This window comes from Malaclemys terrapin, chromosome 7 (assembly GCF_027887155.1).
Source record: "Malaclemys terrapin pileata isolate rMalTer1 chromosome 7, rMalTer1.hap1, whole genome shotgun sequence".
Taxonomy (NCBI): Eukaryota; Metazoa; Chordata; order Testudines; family Emydidae; genus Malaclemys; species Malaclemys terrapin.
In genome coordinates, this window is record NC_071511.1 from 103,443,042 (window position 1) to 103,468,302 (window position 25,261).

Here is a 25,261-nt window from a genome sequence, read left to right on the forward strand (position 1 = left end):
CTCCATGCTGCAGAGGAAGGTGAAAAAGCCCCAGGGTCTCTGCTAATCTGACTTGGGGGGAAATTCCTTCCCAACTCCAAATATCAGTTAGACCCTGGGCATGTGGGCAAGACCCACCAGCCAGACACCCAGGAAAAAATTCTCTGTAGTAACTCAGAGCCCTTCACATCTAGTGTCACATCACCGGCCGTTGGAGATATTTGCTGCTAGCACTTGCAGATTGGGGGCATGCCATTGTAGGCAGTCTCATCATACCATCCCCTCCATAAACTTATCAAGATCAGTCCTGAAACCAGTTGGATTTTTTGTCCCCACTATTCTTCCAGTACTTCACTTCTCTGATGGTTAGAACCTTTGCCTAATTTCAAGCCTAAACTTATTGATGGCCAGTTGATATCCATTTATTCTTGTGTTCACACTGGTGCTTAACTTAAATAACTCCTCTCCCGTGGTATTTATCCCTCTGATGTATTTATAAAGACCACTCATTTCTCCCCTCAGCCTTCTTTTGGTTAAGCTAAACAAGCCAAGATCTTTCAGACCAAGGAAAAAGCACTAGTCCTCAGTAAGCCACCCCCACCACACACATTTTCTCATCTTTTCCATAACTCGTAAACATATGCAGGCATCATGCTTAAACTGTACAATGCTAAACTATTCCAGATTTAAGCACAGAACAGGTATAGAAAATTGCATCCTAAAAGGTTAAACTAACTATGGCGTCTAGGGTATTAAAGCACAAATATTTGGCATATGCTCCTGTTAGCCACCAAAATACACCACTGTCAGTTCTTGTGCTGCTTTCTGGTATGAAATAGTTAATAAGCAGGTTTCAGAGTAGCAGCCATGTTAGTCTGTATCCGCAAAAAGAAGAACAGGAGTACTTGTGGCACCTTAGAGACTAACAAATTTATTAGAGCATAAGCTTTCGTGGACTACAGCCCACTTCTTCGGATGCATATAGAATGGAACATATATTGAGGAGATATATATACACACATACAGAGAGCATAAACAGGTGGGAGTTGTCTTACCAACTCTGAGAGGCCAATTAATTAAGAGAAAAAAAAACTTTTGAAGTGATAATCAAGCTAGCCCAGTTAATAAGCAGTGAAAGTTGACCTGAAAAGGATCATGGATTAGTACCAAAATGATGGTGCATTTTGGTTTTTTTAAAAACCCCTCCCCCCCCAATTACTTACCATCCATGATCTATATTTTCTAGTTATGGTCACACTTGAGTTCTTTTTTAGAGGATACTTTTCGGCAACCTGGAGCAGATCATCACACAAGTAATATTTTTTGCAAGAAACTATTGGAAGAACAATATATGGGAAAATATGTCAGCGCATATTAATGCTATCTTTGTAAGATATAACTCAGTTTCCTGTACTTCCATCTATGTATGACTCGACTCCTGCCAAACCATGGCCTACATTGGGGCAATAAACGTGGTGATCAATTTAATTGTCTGCTGTAAAATTACAAGATTAAGGCAGCATTTTTGGTGTTCATGTTTTTGGGTGCAAATTTCTTTTATTAGACTTTCACAAAACTCATATCTTTCTGTACATCTGTGCCAGTTTCCTTGTGGATGGTGTACTGGTGTTCTACAAGGCTGCACTATCTCCATTCGCAATCTAATGCATCAGGAGGAAAGAGAGTTTCCAGACCTGGAAGACTGAATTTATGATGCCAGGACAGGTCAAGTTTCTTTTCATAGAATATCAGGGTTGGAAGGGACCTCAGGAGATCATCTAGTCAGTGAAAAATTTCTAGAGAGAGTTAAAAGTTTGCAAGAGTAACTAGGAAATGTAGCTGTGTCCTGTCACTTCCTTACAGATTTCAACATTCAAAAATTAGAACTGTTGTCCTACATTTTCCCATTAGTTATATTCTCTTCACCAACCCAGATATCTTATGAACACTCAGTGAACTAGAGAATTGCACAATCTGTCAATAAAGTAAGCGTATTTTGAACTACTGTCCATATGACTCAATTTGTCAGTAAAAACTGCCACCAGCGCTGTGCTTGCAGAAAAATGTCCATAAATGCATTATTGCGACTGGCAGATCGATGTCTATAATAAAAACAAATAGATTTAACAAGTGCTTGCTTTTACGACTTATGCTATTGGTAGAATGTGCATTCAGTTTCACCCTTCGACTTCTGGGAATGGGCAATACAGGCTGTGTTAGATACTTGCTGACTACACTAGTGTTACAAACAGGAAATATTTCTAACACAGGAAATCTTTTAAAGTATTAGGCTGAATACACCTAGGATTTAGCTCATTGTTCTAAACATTTTTTCCAAAACCTGCATATTTAACAACTAAAATAATGAAAAGAATTATGCAGAAAACTGAAACTTATTTTTAAAACAATTGCATCCCAGGCAGTCCGGCTTACTACTTTTAAGGCTGGTGCAGAAAAACTGTACTTTTGCTCCCTAGGGGCCACGATTCAGCTACTATGCCACTAATCTAATCGAGAATAACCATCACTGTTCAAACAGAGTTTCAACATTCAACATGTGGGCAAGGGTATCACCTTTTATATCAGCAGCCTCTGGGGTAGCATAAGAAGGAAATTATGTATTGCTTAGCTAGAGCATGACTGGGTGTAGTGGCTGTCACAGATTGTTTTAACTTTTAAGGATTACAGCTGTTTTAGCTCTACCACATACTTAACTGCGCACTTAAGTAAGGGACAATATTAACAAAAACTACCATCTATTTCCTAAACCTGTTCTTCTTTTGGCTGTATATACCTCTCCAGACTATTAGGTTTCTCCTCTTTGCAACTGAAGTTAATTTATCCTGTCACCTAAATTTACACTTTAAAAAACACTGTTAAATCCCAGCTTACTTTGGAACAGTCTTTCCACATTATGCAGTTTTCCCAAAATGAACTGCCCAACTCCCTGATTTTGCCTTTTAAGTAAACCCCGATAGCCTTTCCAAAGGGCACAAGCTTCTCCTTCAGGCTACTATCTCTTTAGTGATGCCATGAATTGATTTTCTACATATGTTAAGCGTTAAACAGTGGTGACAAGTTAATTACAGAGTTATCAGGAGATAAAGAAGTCACGGTAACACAAGTTACAGTATAACTACTATAGTTTCCTATGGATCTTCAGTGTAGTTGCTGAATAAATGGTGTAATTAACTTGTCATGGATCGGAATGCAGATAGAAGCTGCCAAACCCATCCTTACAAGCCCCTAAATACACCTATTTGGCTACATTGATGACAAAATCTTTGAGTAAAAGTTGCTTCTATCCTACCAAATACAAGCAAGACTGTAGGAAAGTTTTAGTGTTTAGGGTATTCCTACTTATAAATCTAATCAAGTCTATGAGCAAAACTATACTGTTTTATTTTTACTAAACGTTGATAAACCTATATTGTATGGATAGATAAAACACTCTCAAAACGCTGTTTAGAAAAAAACAAAATACATAGCAACTTCAGAACTTTTAGAGTGAGTATCCTGTATTTCTAGGTACGTAGGAGAAATATCCTATGGTATTAAGGAAATCATTTTTTTTTTCAAATCTAAGACTATTTAAACTTGATAGACATGATGGCACTTAAACAGGCTTTCAAAGGAAAACACTGAGAAGGCACTGCTCCAGCTAGCCAAATTTAAGAATTTTACACAAAGAATAAAAAGCCCTCTACATTTTCTGGAAGAGAAAAACTACTAAACTAGTAATTATGGTTTGAGACAAGATATTCAAAAGGTGTGAACACTGGGCAGGGAACCAAAGCCAAAGTGCCCCATCCACTTCTGTGGTGGAGTTAATAAAAACCCTGCAGATCTCAGCCTGTAGAGCAGGAGACAGGGGTGGATGTAAAGACTATATCACCTCTGTGAACTTCTTCCACCCTTCTCTCCAGAGATCCTGTAGAAGCGCTGCCAGAGTTAGGGATTCATACACAAGGAGAACATACTCACCACAACTGAACATGGTGGGACAGCTGAAAGAATAGGGGTGATTGCTCTTTTAATGGACCCATTGTCCTTGGGTTACGGGAAAATAGGCTGTATCTGAGCTAAGCTAAAGGAGAACTAAAGTGCCCAGTTCAGGTGGGGACACAGAACCAACTGGTGCATAAGGGAAGAGGGCAAGGGGTATTTATACCTTGTGTCCTCCAGACAGAACTCTGTCTCATCACAAACAGCATTCTTCCATGTGCCACATATCCACAGGATCAGAATAAGGACTGTATCTTTTATGATCTGCAGTGAGTATTGCACTAGTTGCCTTTTTTCTTTTGACACTGAAAGATTTTCCTTCACCACCAGACTGGCCAAGGCAAGATGGGTGGGTTTTGGATTTTTTTTTTTTTTTTGTGCTTTCCCCTTGGCAGTTCATTAGGGTAAGTGAGGAGGTTAGGAAAGATGTCACAACTTAGTATGTAGCAAGTGTGCAGTGCAGATATCATTCCATAATATTGGATTGATTCCCTGCTAAACCAGGTTGGAAGTGGATTTAAGAGAAGGCATCCTCTAAGAAAGCGGGGTAATTGGCTCCTAATATTTGTACACCAGGGAGAGAAAGCTTCCTTTTTTTCATCCCTGCCCCTTAACAAGGGGGAGGGCAGCAGTAACCCAGCAATGGGCCAGGACTAGGTTGGAAAGAGGGAATAGGTGATAATGATTAAGGAAAGAATAATTACATGAACTGTACAATTTACTGTTTGTTATCCCCAGATGTAAGAAGTTAAAAAAGCTGTGACTAATTATACCACACACATTTCATCTTGTCTTTCTTCCTGAATGGACCAGACAAGGACTGGTTTGGTAGGAGAAGGGCCGGCTCCAGGCACCAGCTTCTCAAGCAGGTGCTTGGGACGGCCGCTCCGGAGAGGGGCGGCACGTCCAGGTATTCGGCGGCAATTCGGCGGACGGTCCCTCACTCCGCCTGGGAATGAAGGACCTCCCGCCGAATTGCCACCGCAGATTGCGATCGCGGCTTTTTTTTTTTTTTTGGTTTGGCTGCTTGGGGCGGCCAAAACCCTGGAGCCGGCCCTGGGTAGGAGAGGGGCATCAGCTCATTAAATCTCCATGGGAATTTCACATGACACTTACTTCTGACTCAGCTGAGGAACCTACCTCAACAGGCAGGGAGGAATTTTTCTGTGGGCAGGCACCAATAGTAGATTCCATACTATGGGTCCATTGAAGCTACATTTGCTATGCAATGAAGGGAAGACTAAAGGCCATATACACAGTTCAGCAGCATATCATTTCTATATAGTTACCTTGGCCTCACATGGACTGCCAACATTCAAAGGGTTCTCAGTCGAAAACTTTCACACTTCCACAAAAGGGTTAACCCTAGCTCCCCCAAACAGAATATTCCACAAGCAATCCCATGGAATTTCTAATCTGGCATATGTTTCCCTCACACTCCCCGCATAGGGACAATTTGGACTCAAGAATTAATCAGCTCTGCCACTAAGTGACCTTGAGCAAGTCACTTATTCACACTGTATCATTATTTCACTGCTTGAAAAAATGAAGATACACACTCTGTATCATAGGTGACTAAGGATTAATACTTATAAATTGCTTTGAAGATTTGAAATACTATAGAAGTGCAGCATTCTATCCTTTAATAAGGTGAAAGCAGAGATCAAAATTAAAAAAAAAATAAAAAATGAAGATGCAGAAATTAACAATAACTACACTATGACTTGCTTGGGAATGATGAAGTAGCAAACAAAGAGGATCTTTATATTTACTATCTATATTTTTACTATTTGTATTACATATATAGCAATAAACAAATACTCCTTATTAACCTTCATTTTGCCTTCTCCTTACATTAAAAAAAAAAAAAAAGGAGTGACAGATTTGGCACCATATTACCAAATATTTTCTACACAGGAAACAATTATCCTCAGCCTAGACTGAGCAGATAAGTTCTGGAACATAGTTCATTCTGTCTACAATATTACTTGTTTTCCTTTTTTTCCCCACCATAGGGAGATTTTGTATGACAGAGGTAGATATGGGGCATTTGAAGGGTTTAGTTTTGTTGTTGTAGGACAGGCCCTAAGGAGTCACCTATTTGCTTGACATAACAAGCGATCTGATATTTCCATTTTTATCTCAGATCCAAGATGATGAAAATACTAGAAGGCAACCAGATCTCCCAATTCACTGTAGTCTGAGGGAAGGGAGGACAGGGTGACCTGCAATAAAACAAGAATAAGGAGGCAAACTGAAATATTTAGCAAAAAGAAAGAGGAGTACTTGTGGCACCTTAGAGACTAACACATTTATTTGGGCATAAGCGTTCATGGGCTAGAACCCACTTCATCGGATAAAAAAATGGGTGTTGCCATACCAACTCTAACAAGACTAATCAATTAAGGTTGGCTATTATTGGCAGGAGAAAAAAAAAACCTTTTGTAGTGATAATCAGGATGGCCCATTTCAAACAATAGACAAAATGTGCGAGTAACAGTAGGGGGAAAATTAGCATGGGGAAATCGTTTTTACTCTGTGTAATGACCCATCCATGCCCAAAAAAAACAGGAGTACTTGTAGCACCTTAGAGACTAACAAATTTATTAGAGCATAAGCTTTCGTGGACTACAGCCCACTTCTTCGGATGCATATAGTGTGGAATAATATATGTATCCGAAGAAGTGGGCTGTAGTCCACGAAAGCTTATGCTCTAATAAATTTGTTAGTCTCTAAGGTGCCACAAGTACTCCTGTTCTTTTTGCTGATACAGACTAACAAGGCTGCTGTTCTGAAACCTGTCATCCATGCCCAGTCTTTATTCAAGCCTAATTTAATGGTGTCCAATTTGCAAATTAATTCCAGTTCTGCAGTTTCTCACTGGAGTCTGGTTTTGAAAGTTTTTTGTTGGAGAATTGCAACTTTTATGTCTGTAATTGAGTGACCAGGGAGGTTGAAGTGTTCTCCGACTGGTTTTTGAAAGTTATAATTCTTGACGTCTGATTTGTATCCATTTATTCTTTTGCGTAGAGACTGTCCAGTTTCCCCATGCTAATTTTCCCCCTACTGGTACTCACACCTTCTTGTCAACTGTTTGAAATGGGCCATCCTGATTATCACTACAAAAGTGTTTTTTCCTCCTGCTGATAATAGCCCACCTTAATTGATTAGTCTCATTAGAAGTGGGTTTTAGCCCATGAAATCTTATGCCCAAATCAATTTGTTAGTCTCCAAGGTGCCACAAGTACTCCTCGTTCTTTTTGTTGATACAACCTAACACAGCTACCACTCTGCAATCGGAAATATTTAGGATTACTCTGTTCCAACCTGCAGATTCCAGATGCAGAGTCCTACTGATACCACTAGTTTATGAGTGCTTGCATCCTTCTACTGCAGAAAATACTCAGAGTCTGGATCCAACTCCACAGTGCTCATGAAACCAAGAACCCCATTACTAGGAATTTTTTTCCCAGCTGTCTCCTTCATGTATTGTAGGATTGTACAGTGTAAATTTCAGTGAGATATTTAAAGTAAGGTTTTATTTTGAAAAGGGTACACAAAAATTGGCACCTTCTTACTCATCAAGTCTGCTTTCTGGGTGCATTAGTCAGATCTCATTATTCAGTGATGAGAATGCAGATTTGTAAAGACACTTTTTACTAGCTGGCCCCCAAAGAATCAACACTGCTCTGGGAAAGCCTAACTTTATTTTTTCCAGCCACACATAGCCACAGAATTGTTAACTTAGTCCTGCTTTTAGTACCATCCACACCAACCCATTTTGTCTTCAAATTATGCCCTTAAGAACTTCCCCTAGAAGCAGTAGATTGCAAAGGTGCAGCCAAGGACATAATTTGAGATTGGTGGGATTCTACAGGTGTAAAAGAGATTAGCATTTGGCCAACAGAATCTTTACTACTGTGATCTTGAATTTGCAGGCCTGACAGCTAAGAAAAGCTCTCTTTTTATTTGCAAGCTGAACAAATGGGATCTGGAAGTCACTGAGACGCAATACGTGTGGACCCCCACGATGCCTTTTTCAAAGAGTCACTTTGGGAGAAGCAGCACACTTTCAGTTTCATCTCATTCTCTTGAAAATTTCCTATTCAGAATGTCCCAGCTGGATACCACCCTACACTAGAGAAATGCACAGCATGTTACAAAACCCTAGCAAAGCTTTAAAAACACCCAAACAAACAAAGGGAGGGAAGGGGAAGAAAACAAACCTTCAAGCACTTTCCCAGGCTGTTCAAAGGGAAGCTGCAGGCACAGCAAAAAAAAAAAAAAAAAGGGGGGGGGGGAGGTTGAAGAGGGGACTCTTAAACCTGCTCTCCTTCCCCAACTTTGTTTTTTTAACTACACTAGGGGTTTCAATGACTTTCTAACAAATAAATATGGGGCCCAACTCCATCTTTTCCCTGTACGAATAATCCTAAACGAGCAGGCCCAGTTATTCTACATGTGTCAACCCAGCCCCCACTCCTAAACACGGCCGCAGCAAAAGGAAGGAGCCAGGGGAGACGTTTGCATTTGCAAGCCACTAAGGCCTCCAGAGCTTCAGCACGAACCCTCTGACCTGGAACAGGGGGAAGGGGGAGAGCGGGGACTGAAAACACCAGCTCAGACTCCGCTTTGCCCATCTCACCCGCTTTATGCCGCCATCGCTGGCTTTAGAGGGGCCGCAAGAAAATGCACCAGCACTCACCGCTCTGCAGAAGGGATTTAAAAAAAAAAAAAACACCACCAACAAAACCCCCTAAGACAGCACCACAAGAACAAACGGAGCACCCCGCGCACGCAAGTTGGGACCGCGGGGGCTGCTGCTACGAGCCCGCTTAATTTCCTCTTACGCAATTTTCACGAGTTAGCTTCGGTGTCACGTGCCCCAATCCTCCTCCCCCGGCGAGCGCGGGGCTGGCGCACCCAGAGCCCTGCTGCATCCCGGCGCACCTGCCTGGCGCTGGCTGGCAAGCGGAGCGGCCGGTGCCGTAACCTATGGCTGAAGGGAGCTGCAGAGAGAGTTGCTGCGGGTTGTTGTATGAAGGGGGGAAACGGGCCACTGGGAGGGTTAGTGAAGGGCCAGGCTAGGGTGGGAGGTTTCCTGCGAAATTTGCAGGGACAAGGTGAAACCCGCGTAGATTCCGCTGCTTTTTTAGCTCCAGTCAACATAAAGAACAAGCATCGCTGCTCCTACTGCATCAAAATAAAACCCAGACTGCCGCTAAAGCACCTTAGTGCATGAACCCGGGGGGGGGCGGAGAATAGATCTGGTACCCAGCTCCAGGTGGATCTTGGCACTCTTTGTTTCCAAACCCTCAAATTGTACCACCAAACTGGAGAATGAGCGTAGCTTCTACTGCACCAAAAAATTTGGCCCCTGATTCATCCTGACTTATTAACACTGGAAAAATGTACCTGTGGTTTCTGGATCCTGCCAGTACTCCCAAGTTCTAAACACAGTAAAAATGTAGTAGCTTCTAGGGCACCCCAAAATGCCAGATTGGTTTGCAACAGGAGCTGAATCTAGACAGCATTTGTATTCCAAACCCCAAAATTCTACCAGTTAAATCACAAATATTTCTGTGATACTATCTGGGCCCCCATCACATCCTAGCGCCTCACAAATCTTTAATGTATTTATCCTCATAACAGTCCTGTAACTGTGCTGTTATTCCCATTTTACAGATGGCACAGAGAGCCTAAGTGACTTGCCCAGAGTCATCCAGTACATGAGTGCTGGAGCAGGGAATTAATCCCAGGTGCCACAAATTCCCAGCCCACACTCTTACCCAGTTGGAAATCTTTCCTCTCAGAGAAAAGTGCAGCTGTCCCAAATTGACTGCAAACATCCAGACTCCAGTGTATCCTTATATAATAAATAGACCCACAAAAGGGTTGGGGATGTAGGCTAAAAATTGTCTGGATTCAGATGCTGGGTATGAGTTCTTGTGACACTATGTCTTGTTCTTGAGTATAGGTATGAGTTCTTGTGACCTATGTGTATTTGGGCATGGACTTTTTGGGTGGGTTAAAAGTAATTACACTTGTTCTCTCTTCAGGCAACAGAATTTGGGTGATTGTTGCCAAAATTGGTAGTATCCAGCAGGCAGGGCCGGCTTTAGGCCGATTCAGCCGATTCGGCTGAATTGGGCCCCGCGCTAAGAGGGCCCCGCGCCACAGCTCTCCACCCCGCCCCCAGCTCACTTCCCCCTCCTCCCCTCCCCTGCACGTTCCGCTCCCTGCTCCTCCCCCACCCCTGCTTCCCGCGAATCAGAGGTTCGTGGGGTAAAAAGAAGCAGGGACGGGCAGGCAGCACCTGGTAAGCTGAGTCAGGGGTGTGGGAGGGGGACGTGAGAAGCGCTCCGGGGAGGCGCGGCGTGGCCCAGTCCAGCCCCGGCCGAGCACCTCCGGCCCCAGCAGCTCCGGCCCTGGGGCACCAGCCCCAGTTCTGGCCGAGCGCGCTGGCCCGGCCCGCTCGGCTCGGGTCCGGCCCAGGCCCCACAGCTCGTCTCGGCTCCGGCCCGGCTCCCTTGGCTCGGGCCGTGCCCGGCCCCCGCAACTCAGCTCGGGCCCGGCCTGGCCCGGCCCCCGCGGCTTGACTCGGCTCGGGCCCGGCCCCCCGGCTCGGGTCCGGTTCGGCTCGGGCCCGGCCCCCCGGCTCAGCTCCTGAGCGGCTCCGGGCCAGACCCAAGCCCCACGACCCAGGCTGGAGCTCCGGCCGGAGCGCAGCCCGATTCCTGGGGGCAGGGCTTGCGGCAAGCCACGCCCCCAGGAATCGGGCCCCGCTCTTGCTAAAGCCGGCCCTGCCAGCAGGACCCAGAGCTGGATCAACGTTTATGCACCCCTCATATACTGAGATATACCCAAGTTTGGATTTTATTTGCTATAGTAAAAGAAACTAGACCTATGTTCTATTTTAATAGCTTTGGAGGTTGATGCTCAAAGACTGGTGGGATCCAGAGAGATCTAGCTTCTACACTTTTCTGACTTTGTAAAGTGGGAAAGATAGGGAGGAAGGTCAGGTCAGTGAGTTTATAAATAGGGAGTTTGCAAAGTGGGATGTTTAGTGTTTATAAAAGAGGCAATATGGCGTGAGGAGGAGGGTTAGGTTAGTGCATAGGAAGGCAGGCTGTACGGTGAGAGTTAGCTAAGTTTATAAACAGAGAGAAGGCAAGTGAGGGGAGAGTTACTAAATCTTACAAGAAGGTGGAAGCTCCTATTTTTAATGAAATGCAAAAATATTTTTGGGAGGACAACAACATTTCAGTATGTGAAGCTTAATCCCAGATTTATTGGGCCTAATTTTAAGGGTCTTTACATTTAGCTGAGAGATTCTCAGAGGGTGAAAAGCTGGAGGCTGTCAAACAAGGAAGGCATCCACATAAATGGGGGGGGGGGGGGATTTTAAATGACTCCTTGTGGCATTCTACAAAATTCTTCTTTGTAAGAGAAATATGTTGTAAAAAAAATGCATTACATTAATTCCAAAAATGGTCTGGTTCTGCAGTCTAAAACTTTCAAGAGTTTGCTTGAGTAAAGACTCCAGCATAAGGACAAGAAAGGAGTTCTTTCCAACTAGGATGACCAGATGTCCCGATTTTATACAGACAGTCCCGATATTCAGGGCTTTTTCTTATATAGGTGCCTATTACTCCCCATCCCGTCCTAATTTTTCATACTTGCTATCTGGTCACCCTATTTCCAACTGACAGCACTATAGTATTGGCCTCAAGGGCTGTCTTAAAAGTTGGTAACTGCTGACTAGACTACTTCATTGCAGAACTCCCAGTACTCCTAACTTTTTGAAGCGCAATCTTTCTGAACACCATACCTATCTCTGCTGTATGCTCTCTAGCCCTTTAACTTTAAAACTGCTTAACAGGTCTGAAAGTAGTATGTTTGCCATAGGTATGTTTGGCTTTCTTTCCCCTCTGGATAGGGAAAGTGTAGCTTAATTTTGACTGAAGAATCACTACTAAAATAATCATCAGGTGATAAAAATGTCCAGATCTCCAAACTATTTCCTGCTGTTAGCTGCCACCCACAAAGAAATTGGTTTAAAATGAAAGGCTTAAGTGATCTCAAGGATGAATGGCAATTAATGTAAATAGTTTAACAATATATAAATCACATCCACAGTGCTTGATATGAACAGTTTTTTAATGAAACATTTGCCTTTGAACATAAAATACCTATATTACAACAGAGAAGAAAAATGCAAAAGGAATTTCATTGTTTGCAATAGGTTGTAACCAATTAGAGAAATGTGGTTAATATGTTCTGATATTTTTGTGCATTGAGAATTAATCACTATTACTTGCCTCTGCAGCAGCCATTAATGAACAACCTATTCTTAGAATTGTGTTAATTTATTGTATGAAACTATTGGACAAATACATTTAGGCATGATAATGGGCTACACATGGTGATGAGACTGAATTTTTTTAATAGGATATGTGTTAATATAATTTTAAGATAGCCCAGGTCACTTGTAAATGAAACATTATTGCCATTGTGTGGTTCAAAACACATTCAGTGGCCTTGTGAAATAAGTGATCTGAACTCACTTCTAATGGCCCAGTTTGGTTCTTAGTCAAGTCAATGAAAAGAGTCCAAATAGGAATTGCAGGTATCCACATCACAGAATTTGCCATCATGTTTTGACAGCAGCTGGCCATCTTATTTGTATCAACAGAGAGGCTCAGGAGAGTCTGAGTTAGGCCCTGATCCTGTACACATGTACACATTCTTTAACGGGATTACTCTCGTGCTTAAAGTTAAGACCATTCATAAGTGTTTGGAGGATTAGGCAGAAGATTGAACTATTGTTAAGGTTGGTCCCTCCATGTTAGAATTAAGATCCCTTGGGGATGCAGAGTGGGGGACTCATCCCTGCTCTACCTGTTGTTCTGTAGACAACTATATTTTCTACCCCTGTCATTCTGATGTCTTTCCCTGACATAAAATTGTGATTTAAAAACAATGACAAACACATTAATATTTTTTGTTGCTGTGTTAATTGTGCTTCATTCAAAATGCATGGTTGGGGGAAATCAATGTTTTGACCAAATATAAAAGCACATGATAGTTTAAATATTTTTATTTTTATTATTGTATATGCAGGGCTTGTTCAAATGAATGGCACACACAAGATTTTCTCTGAAAGTACAGTCCACCTAGCAAACATCATTACATAAAAGCAATATACTTTTCAAAATATCTTCAAGCAATTATTGCACATATTAACCGTAATGCATACATGATATCCCCTATATATCTAAGAAAGTAGATTTCACAAGTACAAATAGAGGAAAAGGATACCTAGACTTCATGAAGATGGGTGCCCCTGTCTTGCAATAAGTTCTGTGCAGGCAGACCTTACACCCATGCAGAGCTCATTGCAGGATGAGTCCCCCATATTTGCACATAGAAGTTGAAAAGCATCACATGACCTAATGGAATAATTAGCATGAAATGCTTGGCCTGTCTCATTCCCTCTCATTGAAAAATTATTTTGGTAATTATGTACACAATACTGTCTAAGGTAAAAGGAGTCTTAAAAGCTTTGGCCTGTTATTTTCCTATTCTTAGATGGTATTAGAAACAATATAGAGGGTTGTTTTTTTAAATATAGAGTTGGGGTTTTTTAAAGAAACTCTTTAAACTCCCTGACTGTGTCATTTTTAAGCAACTAGAGTTCTTTGAGAAAATTAACAAAATAATGTATGAAAGAGAATGTTTGAATGTAATCTAATTAGGCTTGCAAACACTTTTGATAAACAATCTCAAACTTTTGTGGAAGGACATTACTGAGACAATGTCTTTAATTGCATTTGGCCAAACTTGCTTTCTAATAGAATTGGGCTTTGTAAGGGTTTTGTGATACAGAAGATTTACCCCCAGCTATAGTAATATACACTTGGCTTGCTTTTTAAGTCGTATCATGGTTTTGGATCTAAAAATGATTAGGAAATAGGACTGAAAGAATTTGATGGTGCAATGCCCCATGTATATTTACTGATTTTAGAATGTAAATGAGGAAAAGTCTACTTCTCTGAATGCAGGAATGCTTTCTATTATAGACTCATAGACATCATGATCATCTAGTCTGACCTCCTGCACATTGCAGGCCACAAAACCTCTCCCACTCACTCCTGAAATAGACCCATCACCTCTGACTGTGTTACAGAAGTCCTCAAATCATGATTTAAAGACTTCAGGTTACTGAGGGCTTGTCTACACTGGCACTTTATAGCACTGCAACTTTCTTGCTCAGGGGTGTGAAAAAACACCCTCCTGAGCACAGCAGGTTTCAGCGCTGTAAAGCACCAGTTTAGACAGTGCACCAGTGCTGGGAGCTATGCGCCTCATGGAGGTGGGGTTTTTTTGGGGTTTTTTTAGAGCTCTGGGAGAGCTCTCTCCCAGTGCACTGCCGTGACTACACAAGCCACGTTAAAGCGCTGCCGCGGTAGCGCTTTAACGTTGCCAGTGTAGACTAGCCCTGAGAATCGACCATTTACAGTAATTTAAAACTGCAAGTGACTCATGCTCCATGCTGCAGAGGAAGGCAAAAAAATACCCAGGGTCTCTGCCAATCTGATTTGGGGGGAAATTCCTTCCTGATCCCAATTATGGCAATCCGTTAGACCCTGATCATGTTGGCAAGACCCACCAGCCAGGCACCTGAGAAAGAATTCTCTGTAGTGACTCAGAGCCCTCCCGATTGGAGATGTTTGCTGCTAGCAGTCACAGATTGGCTGCATGCCATTATAGGCAGTCTCATCATCCCCTCCATAAATTTATTAAGATCAGTCTTGAAGCCAGTTAGGTATTTTTCCCCCACTATTCTTGGAAAGCTGTTCCAGAATTTCACTTCTCTGATGGCTAGAAACCTCTGTCTAATTTCAAGCCTAAACTTATTGATGGCCAGTTCACATCCATTTGTTCTTGTGTCCACGCTGGCACTTAATTTAAATAACTCCTCTCCCTCCCTGGTATTTATCCCTCTGATGTATTTATAGAGAGCAATCATATCTCCCCATAGCCTCCTTTTGGTTAGGCTAAACAAGCCAAGCTCTTAGAGTCTGCTTCCATAAGGGCTCATTCTAGTAGCCCTTCTCTGTATTTGTTTCAGTTTGAATTCACCTTTCTTAAACATGAGATATCAGAATAGCACACAGTATTCCAGATGAGGTCTCACCAGTGATTTGTATAATGGTACCAACACTTCCCTCTGTCTACTAGAAATAACTCGCCTGATGCATCCTAGGACTGCATTATCCTTTTTTCTTGGCCTCATCACATTGGTGGCTCATATTCATATGATCAATCAGTACATGATTCTCCTTCTTTGTCACTTCCAACTGTTATGTCCTCAGCTTATAACAAAAATTCTTGTTGTTAGTCCCTAAGTGCATGACCTTGATCTTTGCACTATTACATTTCATTCCATTGCTATTACTCCAGTTTTCAAGGTCATCAGATCTTGTAAGATATTCCAGTCCTCCACTGTATTGGCAATACCTTCCAACTTTGTGTCATCCACAATTTTTTATTAGCACATTCCTACTTTTTGTGCCAATGCCATTAATAAAAATGTTAAATAAGATTGGTCCCAAGACTGATCTGTGGGGAACTCCACTAGTAACCTCCCTCCAGCCTGATAGTTCATCTTTCAATATGATCCATTGTAATCACCCCTTTAACCATTTCTTATCCTCCTTTTCAATTCTCATCTTCTCTGATTTAACTAATGATTTCCCATGTGGAACTGTATCAAATACAACAGGAGTACTTGTGGCACCTTAGAGACTAACAAATTTATTAGAGCATAAGCTTTCGTGGGCTACAACCCACTTCTATATGCATCCGAAGAAGTGGGTTGTAGCCCACGAAAGCTTATGCTCTAATAAATTTGTTAGTCTCTAAGGTGCCACAAGTATTCCTGTTCTTTTTGAGGATACAGACTAACACGGCTGCTACCCTGAAAAATGTATCAAATACCTTACTTTAATCTAGCTAGATAGATCTACTGCATTTCCTGTGTCTAAAAAAATCAGTTATCTTCTCAAAGAAAGAGATCAGGTTGGTCTGGCCTGATTTACCTTTTGTAAAATCATGTTTTATTTTATCCCAATTACCATTTACCTCTATGTCCTTAATTGCTTTCGCTTTTAAACTTTGTCTTCTAAATCTGATATTGTTCAGTGTATTAACAAATTAATATTTTAAAGATTGTAATCTGGACATTTGCCAATGACACCCAAAATATTTAAATTAATTTAATTACGAAGGATTGTGAGGAAACATTTAAGCAGCTGCGTGGCTGGGTTCCCATGATGGCAGATGAAGCTCAGCATTGACAACTGGAAGGCGATGTACTATGGAAGAAATAAGTTAAACTACTGAAACACACTGATGGGTTCTGAATTAACCTCTCAGGAAAAACATCTAGGTGTAATCATGAACATTTAATGAAGGTGTCTGCTCAATGAGCAGCAGCAATCCAACAAGCAAATAAAATGCTGGAATGTATTAAGAAAGAGTCAGGGAATAGCACAGTAAAAAATGTAATGGCATTATATAAACTGGTGGTATAGTCTCACCTGACATGCTATATTTAGTTATGGTTGCCTCGTCTCAAAATGGACATAGCTGAAATAGGAAAGTTCTAGATTAGGGCAAGAGGAATGGTTAGATGCACAGTAGAAGGGGCTTGTATAAGAGATAAGACCTTTAAAATGTGTATTCTGTATTGGTTTGTCTAGAAGGAATGTACTAAAAGCATATACGTATACAGAGGTATAATAATCAATGTGGGCTAATCAAATGGTATAATTAATTATTTAGGTGTATGACATTATACAAAAAATGCCTGGCCTTAGCTTTGTTTTGGCTTTTGCCTAAAATAAAAATCCAATTCAATTAAAAGTAGAACTAGCAGATACTTCAGACCAACAAGCCTCAAATAACCAACCATTATAAAAACCAAGCCCAATGATGCTCCCCATCCCCACACAAACATCGGCCCCTAACAAAAGCGTTTCCCTCCCCAAACATAGGCTATTTTAAACAAATCTGGGCTATTTCAGACTAAGGGAGTGTATGTTCCAAAGCTGAGGTCTTCCCTCAGAAAACACCTTGCTGGCTCAAGTGCTCCCTCACAAGTACCTCCACTGATCACAACTGTGACAGCATGTGGAGAAAACTGGTCTGTCAAGCAGACAGGTCTTAAGTTGTTCAGGGCTTTCTAGGTCAAGACCAACACCTTAAATTCCACCCAGAAACTAATAGAAAGCCAGCACAGACTCCAGATTGCTAATACTGTTAAGATATGCTGCTTACTCAGTAGACTGTTGCATTTTTCACCATCTTCAGTTCTGGGTTGGTTTAAGATCTAGCCCCATGTAGAACAGGTAACCATAATCAAATCCTTAGATGAAAAAGGCCTGGATCAGATTCCCAGAGTTTACATTTGAAAGAATTAATCATAACTGATTACTAGCCTAGCTACTGGAGATTTTAAGAGTGACATCTGGTATCAAACCTCATGTTTACAGGGGTAACTTGATCACTAGTGGGATCCAGGAATGAATGTTCTCCCCCTTTTGGTATAGATATATACCAATTATGCAATTTACCAGGTACTTGAGGATTTACACAAACTGAGACGTTTTGGGCATAGGTCACTTTTATTGGCAGTACAGTGGATTACATAGGAGTCATGGTGCAGTAGTCCAATGGATCCCAGTAGTCCAATGGCTCTTTAATGTGTCTCCTAAAGCTCTTTCTAGCATATATTAAAACACCATGTGATTTAATTGTTGACCAATCAGGATGCTTATTAACCAATTGTAGTTGATAAAATAATAATACTTCATCAGTCATTTTGCTGTGAGAATTATATTAAAGAAACTAAATATTTCCCCCATCATACTGTTTAAATATGAATAGTACTATAGTAAATGAAACAATGAATTCACATTACTGTGGTTCTTTTGGGTCATATTTATTGCTAATTTGGCTCCTGAACCACTAAGGTCTGAGTATCACTGCTTTAGACATTTCAGTCTAATGCATTTCCTCTTTAAATAAGAAGCTGATGTATTATGAAACTATTGGAGCACAAGTTTAAAGGAAAAGATTTGCCATACTGGATCAAATGTTTCATCCATCTAGTTTGTTATCCTTTCTATGGAAATGACCAATACCTGATACTTCACAGTAAAGCAAAATGCACTTATCCAGTGTTGTACATAGAGGGGAAAAATCCTTTCTGACCCTCCACAGATAATCAGTTTATCCCCTGAAGCATGAAAGTTGATTACCCTTATCATTATTTTAGCTTGTATTGTGACAAATTTTAATAGTGATTGTAAAATTATCCAGCCCTTCTTAAAATCCAGCAGCAGCAGCATTTGCCTTGATAGCTTTTTGTGGTGGTGAATTCCACAGACCGTCTGCATACAGCATAAAGAAATATTTCTCTTTATTGGTTCCAAATTTTCTGCCCTTTAATTGAGACACATTCTCATATCAAACAGGGTGAAAAAAAGAGAGCCCTGATTAGTTTTCACTCTGCCCTTCAGAATTATGAACCATTCAGATCTCCTCTAACTCTTCTCTCTTCTGGTTTTTGGAATCTTTCAAAGTTCAATATCATTAATGTCAATATAACATTTAAAATATTTTTTATTCCCTATTCACTTTTTAAACTTCTGTGCCCTGTCAGACATCTTCATTGAGCTACCTACAATAACTGCCAAAGGTTTTTCGTCAGAGGGTCACACATATTGAGGTCATCAGTATGTATGACAAATTTAGTCTGGTTTTGCCAATATTACAGCTAGTTAGGAATCTTCTGTCAGATTGATTTTTCAATGAAAAATGCAGTTTCTGCAAAATCAAAATTCACATTTGCCAAAAAGTTTAAATTTTCCATTAAAAATTGAAACAATATTTCACTTTGGGTTGGTTTGCCATGAATTGGAATGTTTCGGTTTTTTATCTGACCTAAAATGTTTCATTTTGATTCAGTTCAACATTACATTTCCCTATTGTGCTGCATTGCACAGAGAATGGCAGGGATGGTGTCCTTAGTCTCTGTTTGCCAGAAGATGGGAATGGGCGACAGGGGATAGACCACTTGATGATTACCTGTTCTGTTCATTCCCTCTGGGGCACCTGGCATTGGCCACTGTGGAAGACAGTATACTAAGCTAGAGGGACCTTTGGTCTGACCCAATGTGGCTATTCTTGTGTCCCATTTTCTCCTATTGACTATGCTGCCTGGCTGGACTACATCTCCCATTGTGGAGTACTGACTCCACTCTCCCTAAGCTGCATGGTGCATCATGGGAGATGTAGGCCAGGACATAGGAGAGAGTTAGGGCATGAGGCTCCCAAGAAGCAATGCAGCACCATAAGGAAATGCAGTTTAATGTTGAACTGACTCAGATCCTCAATTTTTTTTAAATCATCTGGAGTTTCCCATGATTTCCCAGCTTCACCAAATTCTGGTCTCTTCCTTTTTCCAAACCATCATTAATTACTGTATATTAAACAACACTTAAACAACAATGCTGACCTATGAAGTAAACTACTACTGTTTTTTTTCCAACTCGGTGGAGCAGCTATTCACTATGGGTTTTGAGGACCAAAGTGAAACTTAAATAAAGTATAGGCTTTGTGTTGGTCCTCTGCACAGGGTTGAATTTCATCCTATACCTCTTGCTTTTTAATCCATATTAAGACAATACTTATTAGTTCCCACTGATTATTTATTAGTAGTACTATTATTTATATTGCAATCTTCATGTAACATACTCTTGATCATGTACAAAACAACAAATTCCCCCAAATCGGGAGCCTCATCAATGCAATCTCCCCCGTACCACCATACCAGACCTACATACTTGTGAGAACACAAGAATTAATACCAGGAGACTCAAGTGCTGCATTTAATGGAAAACCTGAACAAGGAGATGCCTATTGAAGGTGACCAGGTTTGAATTCACAGATATTTCTTGCTAGAGGAAATTCCAAAGGTGAGAACCAACTATTGAAAATCATCTACTTCCTGCAAAAGCCACTGCTGGGACAGACTCGTGGGCATTTCTTCTATAAGCACCACTTGACACCTCGAGCATTCCCCAAAAGCAAACAAAATGGCAGCACTGGGGAGAGATGATATTAAAGAAAACTGGAACCTAGACCATTTAGGACGTTGTAGACATCAAATTTCACCCAAAAGAATTCTTGGAGCCTAGAGATTGGAGTACAGGTATTATGTTCTAAGATGGGCTGCTGAACTCTGCACTAGTTGAAGCATCTACATGGCCTTCAGAGGTGCATTCCAGCACTCTAGCCCTGAAGTAACCCAGGCATGGATGACTGGTGAAGCCTGCATCTAAGGGAAAGGCACGATTGCTTAGAGAGCTGAGGGTGAAAGATGGAAGAAAGTAATAACTTTCTTCCAACTGTGAATCCAGGAGCAGAGTCAAGTCTAGTGAGATCCTGCAAAAGCACAAACCACTTTTTAACACAGATGGACAAAGTTACTCAATGAACGTAGTCAATGGTCATAGACTTTTTTTTTGGAGTGGGGGAGGGGGAAGGAAGAGGCCAGTTTGCATCACGTTTGAGAGATGCTGGCAACAAAACAAGTAATATGTCCTTGGTACTTGAACTTCAGTGCAGGGCTTGTCTCTCCTATGAGTATACACAACACCTAGCACAGTTGGGACCCTGATCTTAGCTGCGCTTCTGTGCACCAATGATAAATAACCGTATGGAAATGCACTTGGTATACATAGGTCTGGGTCAGATTGCACCTCACCCCTTAGAGGCAGTCACAAGTGGTCTGCTCTCCCTGAAAGAGCTGTGAGGTGCATAGAAACTACTAAACTGCTCACCCAGTCTACTCCAGGAACATGAATCATCCAAAACCAGGCGTGGAGGAAGCCTGGACATGGCATGCTGTAACCTTCACTGGCTCAGAGCGAAAGGGTGGACATTGTAGGAGGAACCATAATTCTTCCCCTACATGCTGGGGAAACATGAGTCTCAATCCTGCCTGGAGCAACTGGGTTTGATGTAGCCCCCACTACCTCCTACTCTGCAGTGGATAAAAGCCACAAAGTAGCCCCATGTGAGTTCGTTTGAACAAGTAAATAAGCATTGCTTTTCACATTTATAATAATCAGAAAAAAATAGCTAAAGGAAACCAGAAACTCGGTGATTTCATTTGCCAAGACACTTTTATTTTCTGAACAGCAGGGATACATTCTGCAAATGTAAATCTGGGAAGTTCATGTCAATACATATTTAGCTATTTTGTTTGTGCACATCATGTGAGTTAATTGGTCCTGTAGGGGGTGGATGTGTGTTTGTATAAGTGTAAAAGTACTTTGAACTTGATTTCTAAACAGTTTTTTAATAATATAAATAATCTCTTCACCTAGACTCTTCTTTGCAGCACATTATTGGGAGTTTGCCTGTACATTTTAATTGGTGTGAAGTGCTGAGCAGCACACACCTGTGTCACTGGGAAGTATGGCATATGTTTGCGTGTGTCTGGGAAATTCATAAAGAGTTAAATTTTGATGATGTGAGATATGATTTGTGTCTGCTGGCTGGGAAAGTGAAAAGTGAGCATTGGGTGAGACGGGAGGGAGAGAAGATGGGGGATGGTCACCACAGTGCTCGTTTTAGATTTGGATGAGATGAGACATTCTCCTGAGACATAAAAGAGAACTGGATAAATTTAAAAGAGAACTGGATAAATTTGTGGTAGTTAAGTCCATTAATGGCTATTAACCAGGAAGGGAAAGGAATGGTGGCCCTAGCCTCTGTTTGTCAGAGGATGGAGATGGATGGCAGGAGAGAGATCACTTGATCATTGCCTGTTAGGTCCACTCCCTCTGTGGCACCTAGCATTGGCCACTGTCGGTAGACACGATACTGGGCTAGATGGACCTTTGGTCTGACCCGGTACGGCCGTTCTTATGTTATTTGAAGGCCTATGCATTTAAGAATGGCCACTAGCTGTAATCACTATTAGACCCTTGATCGATCATTAACAGTGGATTTTCAACAGTGACAGATCATTTAAGAAACTTGCTAGTGTAGTAATGGGGCCAGATTCTCCCTGCATTGAACCTTGTGAAGTTATTTATGCCTGTGCGGAGTGAATGTTCAACACAACCAAATCATCAGGGCATAGATGTACATCACTACACAACTCGTAAGAGAGCAGAAAATCAGGTCCACAACATATATATCCAGGGTTTGGGAAGTCCACTTGCCTGTGTTGAATAGGAAGCATCAGTTTCTTCATGGCAGTGCAGGTAGCTTTCAGTCCTCAAGCTAGTAAGTGTCAGGCAAATTTTTCAAGTCTTGTATAACTCAAAAGTGTGAAACTCTGATTATGTTAAGTACTGGATTATACATCTCTTCCCATGCTGTATAATCAGTAAGAGGATGAGACTGTTGGTGTAAAAGAGGAGGAAACACAACAGGAGCGGGAAGTATTGCAGATGCTGGTGAGCTGTGGAGTTCAGTAACCAAAACACTAAAGTTGAATATTTCTGAAGTTTAAGGAAGTTTAGATCTGGATTTGAGGTTCTTAACTTGCTACTGTCACCGCAATGGGCTAAAGCCAAAACCCTAGATGCAAACACCCCTAAACTTTCTGAAAGTTTGGATTTGATTCTACGTTTGAACTTGGAAGCTTGGGCTCACCTCTATTCTAAACAAAAAAATGAAGTTAGGAATCTGGAGGCATCCAGCAGGGACACAAATGACCCTGGGACAGGAGAGGAAGGAAATTGGGTGGTTTGAAGTGTGGAATTACTGGTAAATCGAAAAAATGAATTTTAGTAGGTGAACTATTTTCAGTACTTATGTTTATCCAAGAAGCTTGCATAAGGCAGGAATATCATTTCCCGTTATCAAGGTGTTGGGAATTGTTTGCCAGTCACTAATGCCTTTAGGGAAATCTAGTACCAACGCATGTACATTAAAGGGATAGTAATAGAAATGAACTTCATTTTGTGGAAGACCAAAACATAGAAAAGTTATGGTGGTTGATATTCCTTGCCTTTGGTTTGTTTGCAGTCTCACAAAATTATCTCTTGGCTGCCCCATTCCAGACTTTACTGGAAAATGCTTATTCGCAGTAAATATGAAACTAGTGATTAGAACTCTTGTATACCTATCATATCCTGTATCAAATATCCTGTGAAAGTATCCTTTGTTTGAATTACGCAAACCCCCCTGCAAATAATTTATCAGGATTTTGCTGAAATAGGGCAATTGACTTCACTAGACTTGGAGGCCTATATTAAATGGAGCTTTTGTAGCTATTTCCAACTTCCAATAGGACTCATGCATTTTGTACATTTCTTAGAAAAATCACTTTACGTTTTTGTTTTTTTTTGCTGCTTGCATATTAAACATATTTACAGTAGTGTATATCCTTCACAACTGGTGTTACTGTCATTCGTTGCTAGTCAGTTTGGAGACATGCCCATCTTTGTAATCTTAAAAATTGCAATTCAGTATTCTTTTTCCGAATGAACAACCTTTCATGTAAATCATATTGGTATCAAAGAACTGATTTGTTTTATTTCATTCAAAAATCTCCCTCTATTGATTATGTGTTTGGACAGATTTGCTTCTTCCTTCCAAATGATCCTACACCTCTCATCATGAAGCGCTGAAAAATAAAACCTGTTCATTCTTTTAGCCTTTTTAGCCACAATATATCTATATACAGCTATCTCTTTATATATTAGAATCACATACTCTAGTCTTAGAAATGAAGCTACTCAAAGTTGGTACTAACCTGCCTCTTGCATCAGTGGAAATGGATATTGTGATTGCTGTGTTGAAACGTGCTCAAATGCATTGGGAGTTTTATACTATTTTTCAAACTGCCAAATAGATAATGTCAGAACGTTTCTGAAATGGGATACTAACATCAAGATATACTGCACCAATCAACAAACATCAGGCAAAGTATAGTATAAAACTACAGATGTAGGAGACTACTACAGAATTTCCATTTTCATTTCCTATGTCAACAGCTTTGTAACTTACCTAGTGGATTGTTTTATGTTTTCAGGCAAATTCTCAGTAGACTACAAGCACAACATTCAACTCAGCCTTCAGAATCCAAAGAATTAGATATTCTGTAGTTTATGAAATAGTTGTTTATGAAAGTATCCTTTGTTTGAATTGCTCAAAAACCAAACATGAATTCAAACTTCGACAGAGTAAGCAGAAAATAAGAGAGTCATAGTCATATCCCAAATGTAGCCTTAACTACTGAGGTTCTCATATTGAAAATGCAATTTTGTGTCTAGATGTTTATGGATGTCTTCAAATTCCCTTTCATAACAGCCCCTCTTTGACAGACCTTTTTTTCAGCTCTGAAATGTGAGAAGCAAGATTGCTGCAGAATACTGTGTATGCCATTACAGGAGGCACACCCAATGTCCCTCAGTCCAACAGTTTTCTTATGGAAGTCAATGATGAGATAGGGATGAGTAAGAGGGTGGCTGACTCTAAGGCTATGTCTACACTTACAGCGGAGTGTAAAATACGTACACTGCACTCCTCTTAGCACAGGTATAAATGCCAGTGTAGACAGCGAGACACTGCTCAGGTGAGTAGAGTACAGACACCATACCTTACACAGCTCTTTACATGCCCAAGCAGTGTCTCCCCCATTTACACTGCAATTTTTAGCAGTGTAGTGTCCTGCTGCCTCCCTGCTACTAAAGCTTTTCCCTGCCGCAGGGAAAAACTCCAGCAGTGGGGAAAAGTTCTGGCAGGGGCTAGGTAGCAGAGAAAGGCTCTGGCAACTCCCCTCCTGCTAGAACCTTTCCCTGCTGCCTCCCCACAACCAGAGGCTTTCACTGCTATGTGTGTCTTCATACCCCAGTGTGGACACATCATGTTTTTCAGTGCAGCATGCACGTACCTACATGTACCCTACATGTCGCCACCTAAGATTTTGTATAGCTATGTAGGGCTTTTCTTTTGAGTTACCCTGGGCTTAGGTGCTAAAATTTGATATGTCTGTTTAAGGACTCAGTCTTATGAATTCTGATTTCATGAACTCTAACCCTCAATGTGTATTGAATCAGCCATCTGCTAGCAAAGACTGGTCACGTATCACACAACTGGTGTGGAAGCCACAAGCCACTACAGGACAATCAAAAATTTGTAAACTTGGAATTACTCTGGCCTGGTAGAACTATGCTAAAGAGAG

The 25,261-nt window shown here is 41.1% G+C and overlaps 1 protein-coding gene across 6 annotated transcripts in view; it reads right to left on the bottom strand.

Annotated features, from left to right (window-relative positions):
* Positions 1-9,015, bottom strand: part of MGMT (O-6-methylguanine-DNA methyltransferase) — a 300,274-nt gene extending 291,259 nt beyond the window's left edge. The window contains exons 1-2 of one of the 6 annotated variants that reach the window (XM_054036008.1): positions 8,690-8,824; positions 1,203-1,312 (exon numbers count right to left, since the gene is read on the bottom strand). In XM_054036008.1, the coding sequence (XP_053891983.1) occupies positions 1,203-1,205 (3 nt within the window). In that variant the 5' untranslated portion in view covers positions 1,206-1,312; positions 8,690-8,824. The other 5 variants (XM_054036007.1, XM_054036012.1, XM_054036006.1 and 2 more) reach the window with 5 other exon arrangements.
* Positions 9,016-25,261: the final 16,246 nt, after the last annotated feature.